This window comes from Indicator indicator, chromosome 2 (genome assembly GCF_027791375.1).
Source record: "Indicator indicator isolate 239-I01 chromosome 2, UM_Iind_1.1, whole genome shotgun sequence".
Classification (NCBI taxonomy): Eukaryota; Metazoa; Chordata; class Aves; order Piciformes; family Indicatoridae; genus Indicator; species Indicator indicator.
Window position 1 is genome coordinate 1741600 of NC_072011.1, and position 13060 is coordinate 1754659.

General features: G+C 48.7%; 1 protein-coding gene across 1 annotated transcript; it reads right to left on the minus strand.

The window, feature by feature from the left end:
• Positions 1-914: 914 nt before the first annotated feature.
• On the minus strand, positions 915-6762 carry LOC128979996 (cytochrome c oxidase subunit 7A2, mitochondrial). The gene is made up of 4 exons (XM_054398406.1): positions 6682-6762; positions 4845-4934; positions 2688-2772; positions 915-1149 (listed from the first exon to the last, which is right to left on the minus strand). Exons 1-4 carry the CDS (start codon positions 6697-6699, stop codon positions 1091-1093), a joined length of 252 nt encoding a protein of 83 aa, XP_054254381.1. The 5' UTR covers positions 6700-6762; the 3' UTR covers positions 915-1090.
• Positions 6763-13060: the final 6298 nt, after the last annotated feature.

A 13060-nucleotide genomic window follows, 5' to 3' on the forward strand; every position in this document is an offset into this window, starting at 1 on the left:
GCCAGGAAAATGCTCAGGGGCTTGGAGCAGCTCTGCTAGGAGGACAGGCTGAGGGAGCTGGGGGTGTTCAGCCTGGAGAAGACTCCAGGGAGACCTAAGAGCAGCCTGCCAGGACCTGATGGGGGCCTACAAGAGAGTTTTAAAAGGCCTGCAGCGATAGGACGAAGGACAATGGTTTGAAATCAGAGAAGAGCAGATTTAGATTCTCTGAACAATAAAACTGTCACGTTTGGATGGTGATCAGGAACAGAACTCCTGTACTTCTAGATGTGTTATAGTCAACTTGGAGCAGCTGAGGGCAAAGATACAGCAAAAAGAAGTCCTCAAGATTAATTTCCACACAGGTTTATTAAAATCCTAATCATTTGTTGTAAGATTTATTTGCTCCACAAAAGCCAGAATGGGAAATTCCTATAATAAGGACAAGATAACACTTGCAGCCTGGAAGAGGCTCTGGGAGACCAATAGCAGCCTGCCAGGACCTGAAGGGGTGACAAGAAGGCTGCAGAGAGACTGTTTGCAAAGGCCTGCAGGGACAGGAGCAGGGACAATGGCTTCAAACTAGAGCAGGGCACATTGAGATTGGACATCAGGAAGTTCTTCACTATGAGGGTGGTGGAACACTGGAACAGGTTGCCCAGGGAGGTGGTTGAGACTCCATCCCTGGAGATATTCAAGGTAAGGCTCATCAAGGCCCTGGGCAAGCTCATCTAGCTGGGGATGTCCCTGCTGACTGCAGGGAGGTCAGAGTGGATGACCTTTGGAGGTCCCTTCTGGCCTGGACCATTCTATGATTCTCTCAAGAGATTCAGGACATTTAACTTACCTCTGAAGTCCTAACACAAGAGGTTCAACACTCAGAGATATGTGTGCTGACCAACTCAGCCTACAAGCACAGAACACCTGATGCTGCCCAGACCACCACAACACAAGGTTAAGGACTGCTTTATTGGTTGCAGTTTACATATGACAATTAAATTATGATTCCAAGCATGAAGCCAGATGCTTGCAACAAGTAGAAGATGCCATCACAAGAGCCACTTGGAACTGGATGAAGAGATGAGAGCCACTGAGGCATCCTGGCCTGGAATCAGTTCTGCTTCTTGGGCATGGAAACTTCTGCCAGCTTGTAAAGAACATAGACTGTTCCTGAAGGGAGAGACAGAAAAGAGCTGTTCAGAATGACAAACAGTCAGCTTTCCTTTCCCAGTTTGTTCCAGAAGAAATAATTAACAAGCAGCTGCAATGCAGACACATTCCCACAGCCAAGTCTCAACCACTGGAATATTGCATCCTGTTCTGGGATCCCCAGTTCAAGAGGGACAGGGATCTGCTGGAGAGTCCATGGGAGGACTGTGAGGATGCTGAAGGGACTGGAGCACTGCCTGGGGAGGAGAGGCTGAGAGCCCTGGGGGTGCTTAGTGTGGAGAAGACTGAGAGGGGATTTAAAAAATATTTCTAAATATCTGAGGGCTGGGGGTCAAGAGTGAGGGGACAGGCTCTGCTCTGTTGCACCATGGGATAGGACAAGGGGCAACAGATGGAAACTCCAGCACTCCTCCACCTCAACAGGAGGAGGAACTTCTTCCCTGTGAGGGTCACAGAGCCCTGGAACAGGCTGCCCAGAGAGGTTGTGGAGTCTCCTTCTCTGGAGACTTTCCAGACCCATCTGGATGTGTTCCTGTGTGCCCTGTGCTGGATTCTATGGTCCTGCTCTGGCAGGGGGGTTGGACTGGAAAATTTCCAGAGGTCCCTTCCAACCCCTAGCATCCTGTGAGCCTGTGAACTCTTATTATTTTGGCAATTTGTATTTTAGAGAGGGGTAAAAAATATCCTTAAATGTCTCAACAGACTGCATAAAAATAAACAGGGAAATAAAAAGGGGAGAGATGTTTGTGGAACCTACACAGCTGATCATTAAGTCATGGCTACTCATTCTTAAAGTAACTGAACTGCAAATTCATTGTATCAACAAGTTAGAGGCTATAACAAAACTGTGTGACAAGCAATGTAAAGGTTAACTGTAAGCAGCATCACAAAGCCTGGACACATTCCTGCAGGTTTTCACTTGTGAAACCTCAGCACATCAAGTATCACCTAGCCCTAAACAGAGCCAGGCTAGTGAGGAAACTGATGTGCTACAGCTACAACTACGTTTCACTGCTTTGCAGAATAATCTTTCATCATGGTTTGAGACAGAACAGGCTGAGGGAGCTGGGGGTGTTCAGCCTGGAGAAGAGAAGGCTGCAGGGAAACCTAAGAGCAGCCTGCCAGGACCTGAAGGGGCTCCAAGAAGGCTGCAGAGAGACTGTTTGCAAAGGGCTGCAGGGACAGGAGCAGGGACAATGGCTTCAAAGGAGAGCAGAGCAGCTTGAGATTGGATGTGAGGAAGAAGTTGTGCAGCAGGAGGGTGGTGGAACACTGGCACAGGTTGCCCAGGGAGGTGGTTGAGGCTCCATCCCTGGAGATCTTGCAGGTGAGGCTGGAGAGGGCTGTGGGCAAGCTGCTCTAGTTGGGGATGTCCCTGCTGAGTGCAGAGGGATTGGACTGGATGAGCTTTGGAGGTCCCTTCCAGCCCAGACCATTCTGTGAACTGTCACACTGGAGACTGTACCAAAGAAAAAGTATTTTACCATCAGCAGTCTGGAAATTGTCCCAGAGCAGAACTCTTTCAGCATCAGCCTTACCAAAGAGCGAAATGCCCGCAGTGAGTCTGTACAAGACACCATCCATTGCTCCACCTTTGAGATACACAGGGATGCCATTGTCCTCCTGAGGGAAACAAGGGACACATGAACCTTCTCAGACACATTGCTTGCAGTATCATGTTCATGTCATCAGAATTTACCCGGAAGGAGAATTACTTCCCCAGTTTATCTCCCTGACTCTCTGAACCTTATTGAGATTCCCCTTTCTCTCAAGCTTCCACCCTGGTATCAGGTGATACTACTCATTAGGGAGGTGCAGTAATTGATGTGCACATTCCTTTCTAAAGTAGTGCCTGGCAGATGCTTGAACACCTCTGACATCAGTTTCCAGCTCCCTTGGGTGCAACAAGGTATGATTCTCTTCCCTAGAAATTCCCATCCAGCTCCAGCATAGTCAATCCCTGCTGCAGAGAACAGTGGGAGAAGCTTCTACCATCACCTAGTTTCACACAGGAAATTATTCTGCTCCACCTTGAAGCAAAACTCCTGGACACCAGACCCACATGATCAGTTCACACTGCTCTGGAATTCAAGCCAGCTCCAGTGCTGGCTGCCCACAACCCAGCCCAACTTTCATTTCTGCTCCAAAGGAAAGGAATGGGAAGGTGAAGAGATCTACCCCTAGAAATCTCTGCCAGCAGAAAGAGAACTTCTGACCTCAGCCATCCCTCTCCCCCTTAGCTCACAGTGAATGCTATGCTCCACAGGCAGTGTCCCAACAAGACTGGCTTTCATTTTCAGGAGAAAGGGAAGCAATGAGACACAAAAACTGATAAACTTGGGCTTCCAACATACTTTTTCCCTGTCACATCACTGAAGCCCAGTCTACTATATCCTCAGTAGGCAGCTACTGCTCACAACTGGGAGCAAGCTCTTGAGTATCCTGTGCTTTGGCACCTGGGGAACCACAAGTTCTCACCAGGTGGCCCCATCAGTCAGGCAGTATTTCAGGAATTCTTTTTAAAGACTGAGTAATTGCCTAGGAGTGAATCCAATCCCTGAAGACTATTTTCGTAACTGAGAAGTACACCACCACCATCTCCTCCTAGCTCATCTCTGAATTATGGCTACAGCTGTAAGAATCACAGGATCACAGCAACATTCAGGCTGGAGAAGCCCCTCAGGATCCCCAAGCCTAACCATTAACCCTACTCTCCAAGGGGCACCCCTAAACCACAGCCCCAAGCACCACAGCCAAACCACCTTCAAACACAGCCAGCCTTGGGCACTCCACCACCTCCCTGCCCAGCACATTCCAAGCCCTGACCACTCTCTCCATGGAAAAAAATGTTTCCTAATGTCCAGACTAAACCCACTCAGTGGCAGCTTAAGGGTATTCCCTCTTGTTCTACTAATTATCCATGAGAAGAGACCAGCACCAACCTCTCTACTATGTCAGGTGATTGTAGAGAGCAATGAGGTCTCCCCTCAGCCTCCTCTTTTTCAAACTAAAATTAAAATTAAAACTAAGATTGCAGGTTCAACTTTTCACTTCTGTCTTCTCACTTGCTGTCTTTCTCTGTTCTTAGGACATGCTCTCCCATCTCATTTCAGATTACTTTGCCTTTACATTTGTACAGTACCTGCTGCTCATAAGAAAATCAGATACAATTACAGGATCACAGAATCACAGAGTACTAGGGGTTGGAAGGGACCTCTGGAAATCTTCCAGTCCAACCCCCCTGCCAGAGCAGGACCAGAGAATCCAGCACAGGTCACACAGAACACATCCAGATGGGTCTGGAAAGTCTCCAGAGAAGGAGACTCCACAACCTCTCTGGGCAGCCTGTTCCAGTGCTCTGGGACCCTCACAGTGAAGAAGTTCCTCCTCCTGGTGAGGTGGAGGACTGCTGGAGTTTCCATCTATTGCCCCTTGTCCTGTCCCATGGTACAAGTGAACAGAGGCTGCTCTGTCCCTTCCTTCCTGACCCCCAACCCTGAGATATTTATAGACATTTATTAAATCCCCTCTCAGCCTTCTCCTCTCCAGACTAAACAGCCCCAGGGCTCTCAGCCTCTCCTCATCTCACAAGATAAAAAAGAACCCTGAAGAGTCAGCAAGTCAAGCCTGCATGTATGAATGCTCTTAATCTCTGCAGAACTAGCATTAATCTCCTAACAGAGCTCACTCAATACCTGAAAAAGCTTCTGCATCTCAGGAACTTTATTTTCAACCTGCCTGCGTGAAGCAGTGCTTATGGTCCTCTGGGGAAGCTGGCGAAGACTCTGAAAGAGAAGATAAAGCAGGGGGTTAAAAACAGTGACATCTCCCAGCTATATCCACACTGGAACAGTTTCTTTTCAAAGCCAAGACTGAAGACAGGAAGAAAAGAAAGCCTGTAGAACAAGCAAACAAAACCTCACCAAACCCCATTGGTTTTGAATTCAGGCAATCTTTCAGCAGAGTACATTAAGGACTTGTTGACTGAGTTGCCTAAAGGAAAAAAACTCAGAAATTTTCTAATTACTTTCAGTAAGATACAACAGATTTAGAGAAGTGCAGCACAACTCTTATACTCAAGGATCTTTTTGGTGGAAGTCTCAACCTCTGCCCCTTGTATCTCAGTTTTATGCACCATTCACCACAGAATGGTTTGGGTTGGAAGGGACTTTAAAGATCATTCAGTTCCAACCCCCCCTGCTATGGGCAGGGACACCTCACACTACAGGAGGTTGCTCACAGCCACATCCAGCTCAAAAACCTCCAGGGATGAGGCTTCCACCACCTCCCTGGGCAACCTCTGCCAGTGTCTCACCACCCTCATGGGGAAGAATTTCTTCCTAACATCCAATCTGAATCTACCCATTTCTAGTTTTGCTCCATTCCCCCCAGTCCTATCACTCCCTGACACCCTCAAAAGTCCCTCCCCAGCTTTCTTGTAGCCCCCTTCAGATACTGGAAGGCCACAAGAAGGTCTCCTTGGAGACTTCTCTCCAGACTGCACAACCCCAACTCTCTCAGTCTGTCTCCATAAAAGAGAAGCTCCAGCCCTCTGATCCCTTCTCTGGACACCTTCCAGCACCTCCAGATCTTTCCTATAATAGAGGCTCCAGAACTGAACACAGTACTCTGGGTGGGGTCTCACCAGAGTGGAGCAGAGGGGGAGAATCACCTCCCTCGACCTGCTGGCCACGCTTCTCTTGATGCAGTCTAAGATATCATTTGCTTTCTCCTGTCACTTCTCAAGAACCAGCTGCACCCCTATGCTACCAGCACTCTCCTTCAAGCAACCCTGATAATGTTTATAACGTTGATCCTCCCCCTGCAAAACCACCCCTCCTAAAAATGCAGCCACAGGGCAAACATCCGGATGGTGCTGGCTGCGAGCAACGGCACACACACCCCACCCCAATAAACACACTCTAAAATAGTGATGAACTAAACCTAGTTTAGAGCCACTGAACTCCCATCCCTTAATTACGGAACGGTAGTGCCTGGAAGAGACCTCTGGAGATCATCGAGTCCGGCCCCCTCCTAAAGCAGGTTCACCTAGAGCAGCTCGCACAGCAACGTGCCCAGGCGGGTTTGAAGGTCTCCAGGGGAGACTCCACAATCTCTCTGGGCAGCCTGCTCCAGCACCTTCCCTGTGAAGAAGTTCCTCCTCATGCTTAAAGTGAAACCCGCTGTGTCCTAGTTTGCACCCGCTGCCCTTGTCCTGTCCTTGGGCACCAGTGAAAGGAGAAGCTAAAGCTCCGCACTAAGTGGAGCGGCCGGGCCAGAACCTGCAAAGTAACGCTTCCCTCCTCCCCAGCAGCTCCCTCAGGAGCAGCCAGCTTTAGCGCTGCCAGCAGCGAGGTCACCGAGCGGCCGAGCTCCGCAGCCCGGGGGAGCAGTCGGGAGGGCGCCACAGCCGCCGACAGAGCGCCCGGCTGCGCCAACGCCAGCTGCCCGCCCCACCCCCGCGGCGAGCTGACACAGTGGCGGCACCAGCAAGCTGCTCTCCCCAGCTAAGCCCGGCCCGAGCGACCTCACCAGCAGGTTTCGCCACATCGCGGCTCCTGGTCCTGTCCCCTCCGGCCGGCAACAAGGACAGAGGAAGCGGAAACGGAAGCAGTCCCCCCCAACCGGAAGTACCACAGAGGCAGCCGCCAGTGCGCGCAGAGCACCTCCTCCGCAGCGGCTTCAGGCCTCCTGACGGGGCGGGAGGGCAGCGCCGGGAGAACTGGCTGTGGCGGCAGCGGGGCTTGGGGAGGAGCGGAGTGGGAGCGAGCCCCAGGTGTTTGCGAGTTGATCCAGGGCAGGTTGCTCCCCTCCCCACGCTCCCGCCACAGTCTTTCCCCAGCAAAACAAGGGCGACAGGCGGCGCCGAAGGGTCCCCGCTCCGGGGTGGGGGAGGCAGTGAGAGGGGGGCAGGTGAGCGGGAGCAGGCCAGGCCCAGGCCTCGCACCCCATGCTAAGCACGAATTTTTCCAAGAGCTTTTCCCCGATAGGATGTTTGAGTGGTTTCTGGGCCCGTGAACCGCAGCTCACAGGATGGCAGAACGGTGGGGCTTGGATCTCTGAAGATCACCCAGGAGTAAATCACACAGGAACGCATCCAGGGAGGGTTTTGAACGTCTGCAGAGGCAGAGACTCCACAACCTCTCCAGGCAGCCTGGTCCAGTGCTCTGCCACCCTCAAAGTGAATAACTTTTTCCTTACGTTTATGTGGAACCTCCTCTGTTGCAGTTTGTGTTCATTGCCCCTTGTCCTCTCACAGGACATTACTGAGGAGTCTGTCTCTGTCCTCCTGATGCTTGCCCTTTAGCTGTTGTTGAGCCATTAATGAGATGCCCCCTCAGTCTCCTCCAGGCTAAACAGTAAGGCAGATGTTCCAGTTCCCTCATCTTTGTGGCTCTCTGCTGGACATCCTCTTTGTGGCTCTCTGCTGGACACTCTCTAGCAGTTCCTTTTCATTGAACTGGGGTGTCCAGAACGGGTTGCAGTACTCCCTATGAGGCCTCACCCGGGTAATGTAGAAGTGAAGGAGAACCTCCTTCAACCTGGTGGCTATGCTGTTCTTAATGAACCCCACTGGGAGAGGGACAGGTAAGGTGAGGGAAGAGCAGCAATGCCTCCAGGAACAAGCACAGGGCAGTACACTAAGGTACAGAGGAGGAGGTCCAAACCAGGAGGTGTTTCTCCAAGCCATGTAGCACAAACTGGGGAACTTTGTTGCCATAGGGTTCTGTGGCTGCCTGCCACTTCCTGCCTTCAAGGGGCACTTCTGCAAATCCATGAAAGAAACAGCTCTCAGAGCTGCTGCATGCAGGCTTTTAAACTGCCTTTCATTAAAAAGTTTTAAAACCTGCAGAGGGCTGGAATATAACCCAGAAGAGTACCCCCATGGGCTGCTTCTGTTCATACGGACTTCCCTGGATATCCTCTTTAACCACCAGACACTGAGACGGGTCTGGCCCTGCTGAGTGGATCTTGCATCCGTGGGATAGATGTAGCATACCTTGCTGAACAATGGCTCAGGTAAAGCAAACCTAGAACCTGCCCTCTGCCTCAAACTCCATTAGTAGTAGCAGGGATATGGAGTGTTTTGCATGTGATAAAAAATAAACCCTAACATCAGCTTCACATTCATAGAATGGTTTGGGTGGGAAGGGACCTTAAGGATCATCTCGTTCCAGCTCCCCTGCCATGAGCAGAGACATCTTCCACCAGCCCAGGTTGCTCAAAGCCTCATCCAACCTGTCCTTGAACTCCTCCAGGGAGGGGACATCCACAATCTCCCTAGATCCCACAATATATAATTACACATCCTGTGTATCATTACAGAGAGTGAAATAATGCCCATTTGTATGAAATGCAAGCCTAGCTGATTTGAAAGATTCCATTTACCCTTCAAGAAAGGGTAAACAGAATCCCTGTGTTTTTTCTGCATTGCAGATCTAGCCCCATAATTGCATCTCCTCCTGCTTCAACCTTACAGTGAAATACAGTTCCCCCAGAAACACTGTTTCCTGGGTTTGCTGCAGTTGCAGTACAGTCAGGTTTTGGCACTGCACTGCTTTTGCACGGGTGCCAGACCTCAGGGTGGATAATGTGTGTCAAGCACAGCAAATCGGTGCTCCATGTAGTGTGGAGATAACAAAGGATTGCGTTTCAAAGCACAGCACTTCTCCATCTGATGAGCTGCCCCAGAAAGAAACTAAAAACACAAAAGATGAAGAAGCATTAATAGGTCTATGGCCTGGGAGACAAATACTGTATTGTAACAAAGGAGGAAACTGGATGTATTGTTTAACTAATAGTTTTCAAACCCTATCAAGCAGTGCTGTTACAGAATAACACTTAGAATACAGCACTGCGAGATAGATTTCATAGAATCATAGAATGGTTTTGGTTGGAAAGGACCTTTAAGATTGAATGTGAAGAGCAGTGTCAGGAGGACAGAGCCAGGCTCTGCTCAGTGATGTCCAGGGGCAATGGGTGCAAGCTGGAGCACAGCAGGTTCCATGTGAACATAAGGAAAATTGTTTTCATTGTGAGGGTGACAGAGCCCTGGTGCAGGCTGAGGTTGTGGAGTCTCCTCTGGAGACATTCCAAACCCACCTGGATGTGTTCCTGTGTGACCTGCTCTAGGTGATTTTGCTCTGGCAGGAGGGTTGGACTGGATGATCTCTAGAGGTCCCTTCCAACCCCTAACACTCTGTGATTCTGTGTGATTATGTACTGAGTCCAACCATTCTCTAACTCTACTGAGTCTGGTGTTAAACCATAGCACTGAGAGAGTTGGGGTTGTTCAGTCTGGAGAAGAGAAGGCTCCAAGGAGACCTTATTGTGGCCTTCCAATATCTGAAGGGAGGCTACAAGAAAGCTGGGGAGGGACTTTTTAGGGTGTGGGTAGTGTAAGGTCTAGCTTGGATCAATCCAAGCTAGAGGAGGGGAGATTTAGATTAGATCTTGTGAAGAAATTCTTCACTATGAGGGTGGTGAGACACTGGAACAGGTTGCCCAGGGAGGTGGTAGAAGCCTCATCCAGGCTGGATGTGGCTGTGAGCAACCTGCTGTAGTGTGAGGTGTCCCTGCCCATGGCAGGGGGGTTGGAACTGGATGATCCTTGAGGTCCCTTCCAACCCTGACAATTCTGTAATCACACAAACGGCAGAGTTAACATTTGGCCCAGCTGTGGAAGTGCAGACCCCTGGTGCAGCAGGACAGCTGAAAATGACAATTTTTCAAACCTCCTCCTGAGTCTTTGCCTGCCCAGTGGTTTAGGGGTTTTATTCTTGCAAATAAAATAATTAACTCAGTGAGAAGCTACATGGTGCATGCAGACAGAAGACAATGCTGCATTCTCTCTTACCATAACCATCTTCCAAGTCACTCTGAGCTGTATAATGCACTAAATCTGCATGAAAAGAACTTGCTGACAGAACACAGATTTGTTCTGTACCGTGAAGCACACACCACCTCCAACCAGAAACTCCAGACCTCAGTGGGCTAGCCTGAAGACAATCACATTTTCATTTCTTCCTAGAGTATTGCAGTCCAATCTTTCCTGTATTCATAACAGAATTGATGAGGTCATTAATTATATTCCTGGCTCTTCAACACCACTTTAAACATCATTTTACTTGGCAAAATTTGGGCACAAGCTTCAGGTCCAAACTCAGTTAAATCCATAAGTGGCATTTAGTTTGCTTCAATTGTTTCTTTCATGTCATCTTAGATTCATAGATTCATGGAATGGTTTGCCTTAGAAGGGACCTCAAAGATCATCCAGACACCTACCACCAGCCCAGGCTGCACAAGGCCTCATCCAACCTGGCCTTGAACACCTCCAAGGAGGAGGCATCCACAACCTCCCTGGGCAACCTGTTCCAGTGTCTCACCACCCTCACTGTAAAAAATTTCTTCCTATCTGCAGTCTAAATCTGCCCTCCTCAAGCTTCAATCCATTCCCTCTTGTCCTATTACTACAAGCCCTTGTAAAAAGTCCCTTCCCAGCTTTCTTGGAGGCCCTCTTCATGTATTGGAAGGCCTGGAGAAGGCTCCAAGGAGCTGAACCAGACCGAGTTCTCACAACCTGTCCCCATAGGGGACATGCTCCAGTCCTCTGATCATCTTCACAGCCCACCTCTGGACCCACTGCAGAAGTTCAGTGTCCTTAATCAGGGTCTGGTGAGAAAAACTCCACCTACTTCGATTTTTATTTTTTTTAACTTCATTAATTATTAACTTCAGCTTTTATTCCCATTTATTTCATTCCCAACAGGAAATGGGCAAGATCATTTTCCAGCATCAGCCCTTCCTGCAGCAGTTGGTCTTACTCAGCTGATGGGACAATGACATTTTATTTGCAAATGCAGGCTGAGCATGTTTGGAAGAGGAAGCTTACAGGAAGGTAGCTTCTCATTTGAGACTCAGGTCATACAAGGACCTTCTAATTCTTATCAGGTCACTTCGTAATGGACTTAAACTGGAACTGTCATGTAAGATTAGGCTTTACATTTAGGCACAGAAGGAAGCAGTGATCAGAACAGATTTCCATGAGCTAGGTTATAGAGCACATGAAAATGCTTCTGCTGAGCTGAGGAAAATTTACTACAACAAAAAAAAACGTTTTTTGCAAACTGAGCTTTCTACCTCAGAGTCCATTTTCACACTGCTAGAAGCAGCCTCTTCAATAAACCAACCCTGCTACAGGCAGCAGGACTACAACTGGGTTAGATTTTCATATTTTGTCTCCCTGGAAAGTGAGGATTTTTGGTGGACTGCTCAATAGAAAAGGAGGCTGTATGTGTGCAGTGGTTTGAGCTAGTCCCTAGCTGAGATACTAATTGCAATTAGGAAAATTCCAGAGACATTTGAGCAATAGACAAATAATGTAAGGAATTGGATACAGAATAATAACAACAGATAGGTTAATATAATCCCATTGGTGCATTGAAAACCTTGTATCTTGCAGCACAGTTGGTTTGTTCTCTCTTTGCTGCCCTGCTTCTGTGATTTGGGCTGTGCTATAGTCCCTCTGACCTTGGGCTCCTCTGGTTTTGCTTCTCTAAAGGTACAGGGGGGGGCTGAGAGGGAGCAAGTGGTTTGTAGAGATGACTTGGGGCCCTTTGTTCCCAAGAGGGGACAAAGCTGACTCAAAGCACAGGGGGTGCTGTGCTGTTGTTATGCTGTGTGTATATATGTAAATATACTCTGTACATGTTTAATGCCTTTTATACTGTTATATTTAGTTTCTTTTCTAAATACACTTCCATTTTTACTTCCAAATTCTGAGCATGCTGAGGTTTGCTCTCTGGGGCAGACTTCCAAAAAGAATAATTACTAGGGGGATCTAATTCAACCCACAAGAAGATGGCTAACATTGGAGTGTTTGGAATTTTTTGTTCAGGGTTGTTTGGGTGGGGTTTTTTTGTTTGTTTTGGTTTAAGTGGTTTAGTTTTTGTTTTGTCACTGTTGGCTTAGTTTTTTAAACTCACCAACTAGGGCAACACAAAACCCTCATCAGGATCACAGGATGTTAGAACTGATCTGGTGAGTCCTCCTCAGTCTTTCTGGGTTGGTCCCTGCAAGTACAAGAAAACACTGCCTGTGTTCCCACTCCCTTGACCAGTTAACCCAAGGCCCTGAAAGTCTCTTTTGATAGCCCTCAGCTTTCTTTTTTCAAGCTCATCGTTACCTATCGTTACCTAATATTGCATCCAGCTCTGGGCTCCCCAGTTCAGGAGGGACTGGGATCTGCTGGAGAGAGTCCAAGGGAGGGCTCCAAGGATGCTGAAGGGACTGGAGCACTGCCTGGGGAGCAGAGGCTGAGAGCCCTGGGGGTGCTTAGTCTGGAGAGGAGAAGGCTGAGAGGGATCTGATCAATGTCTGTAAAATACCTGAGGGCTGAAGGTCAGGAAGGAAGGGACAGGGACAGCCTCTGCTCACTGTGATAGGCCAAGGGGCAATGGATGTAAACTCCAGCACAGGAGGTTCCACCTCAACAGGAGGAGGAACTTCTTGACTGGGAGGGTGCCAGAGCCCTGGAGCAGGCTGCCCAGAGAGGTTGTGGAGTCTCCTTCTCTGGAGACTTTCCAGCCCTGTCTGGATGTGTTCCTGTGTGACCTGTGCTCTGGCAAGGGGGTTGGACTCAATCTCCAGAGGTCCTTTCCAACCCCTAACATCCTGTGAGCCTGTAAATAAAATCTTAAATTCCTTTTCTACACAAACCCCTGTGCTGCCACACTGTACTCTGTAAAGAAATGTTGTGGAGTTACAGAAAGCTAGAACAGTGCAAATGTTGCCCTCATTTCATAGAGACTTACACAGTTAAAGTGATACTCTAAAAGGATTACTTAAATTCAGTAAAAACTCAAATTTATGTGATAAAACAGTAGTTTAAAAAGCTGGCTAGATATTAAGC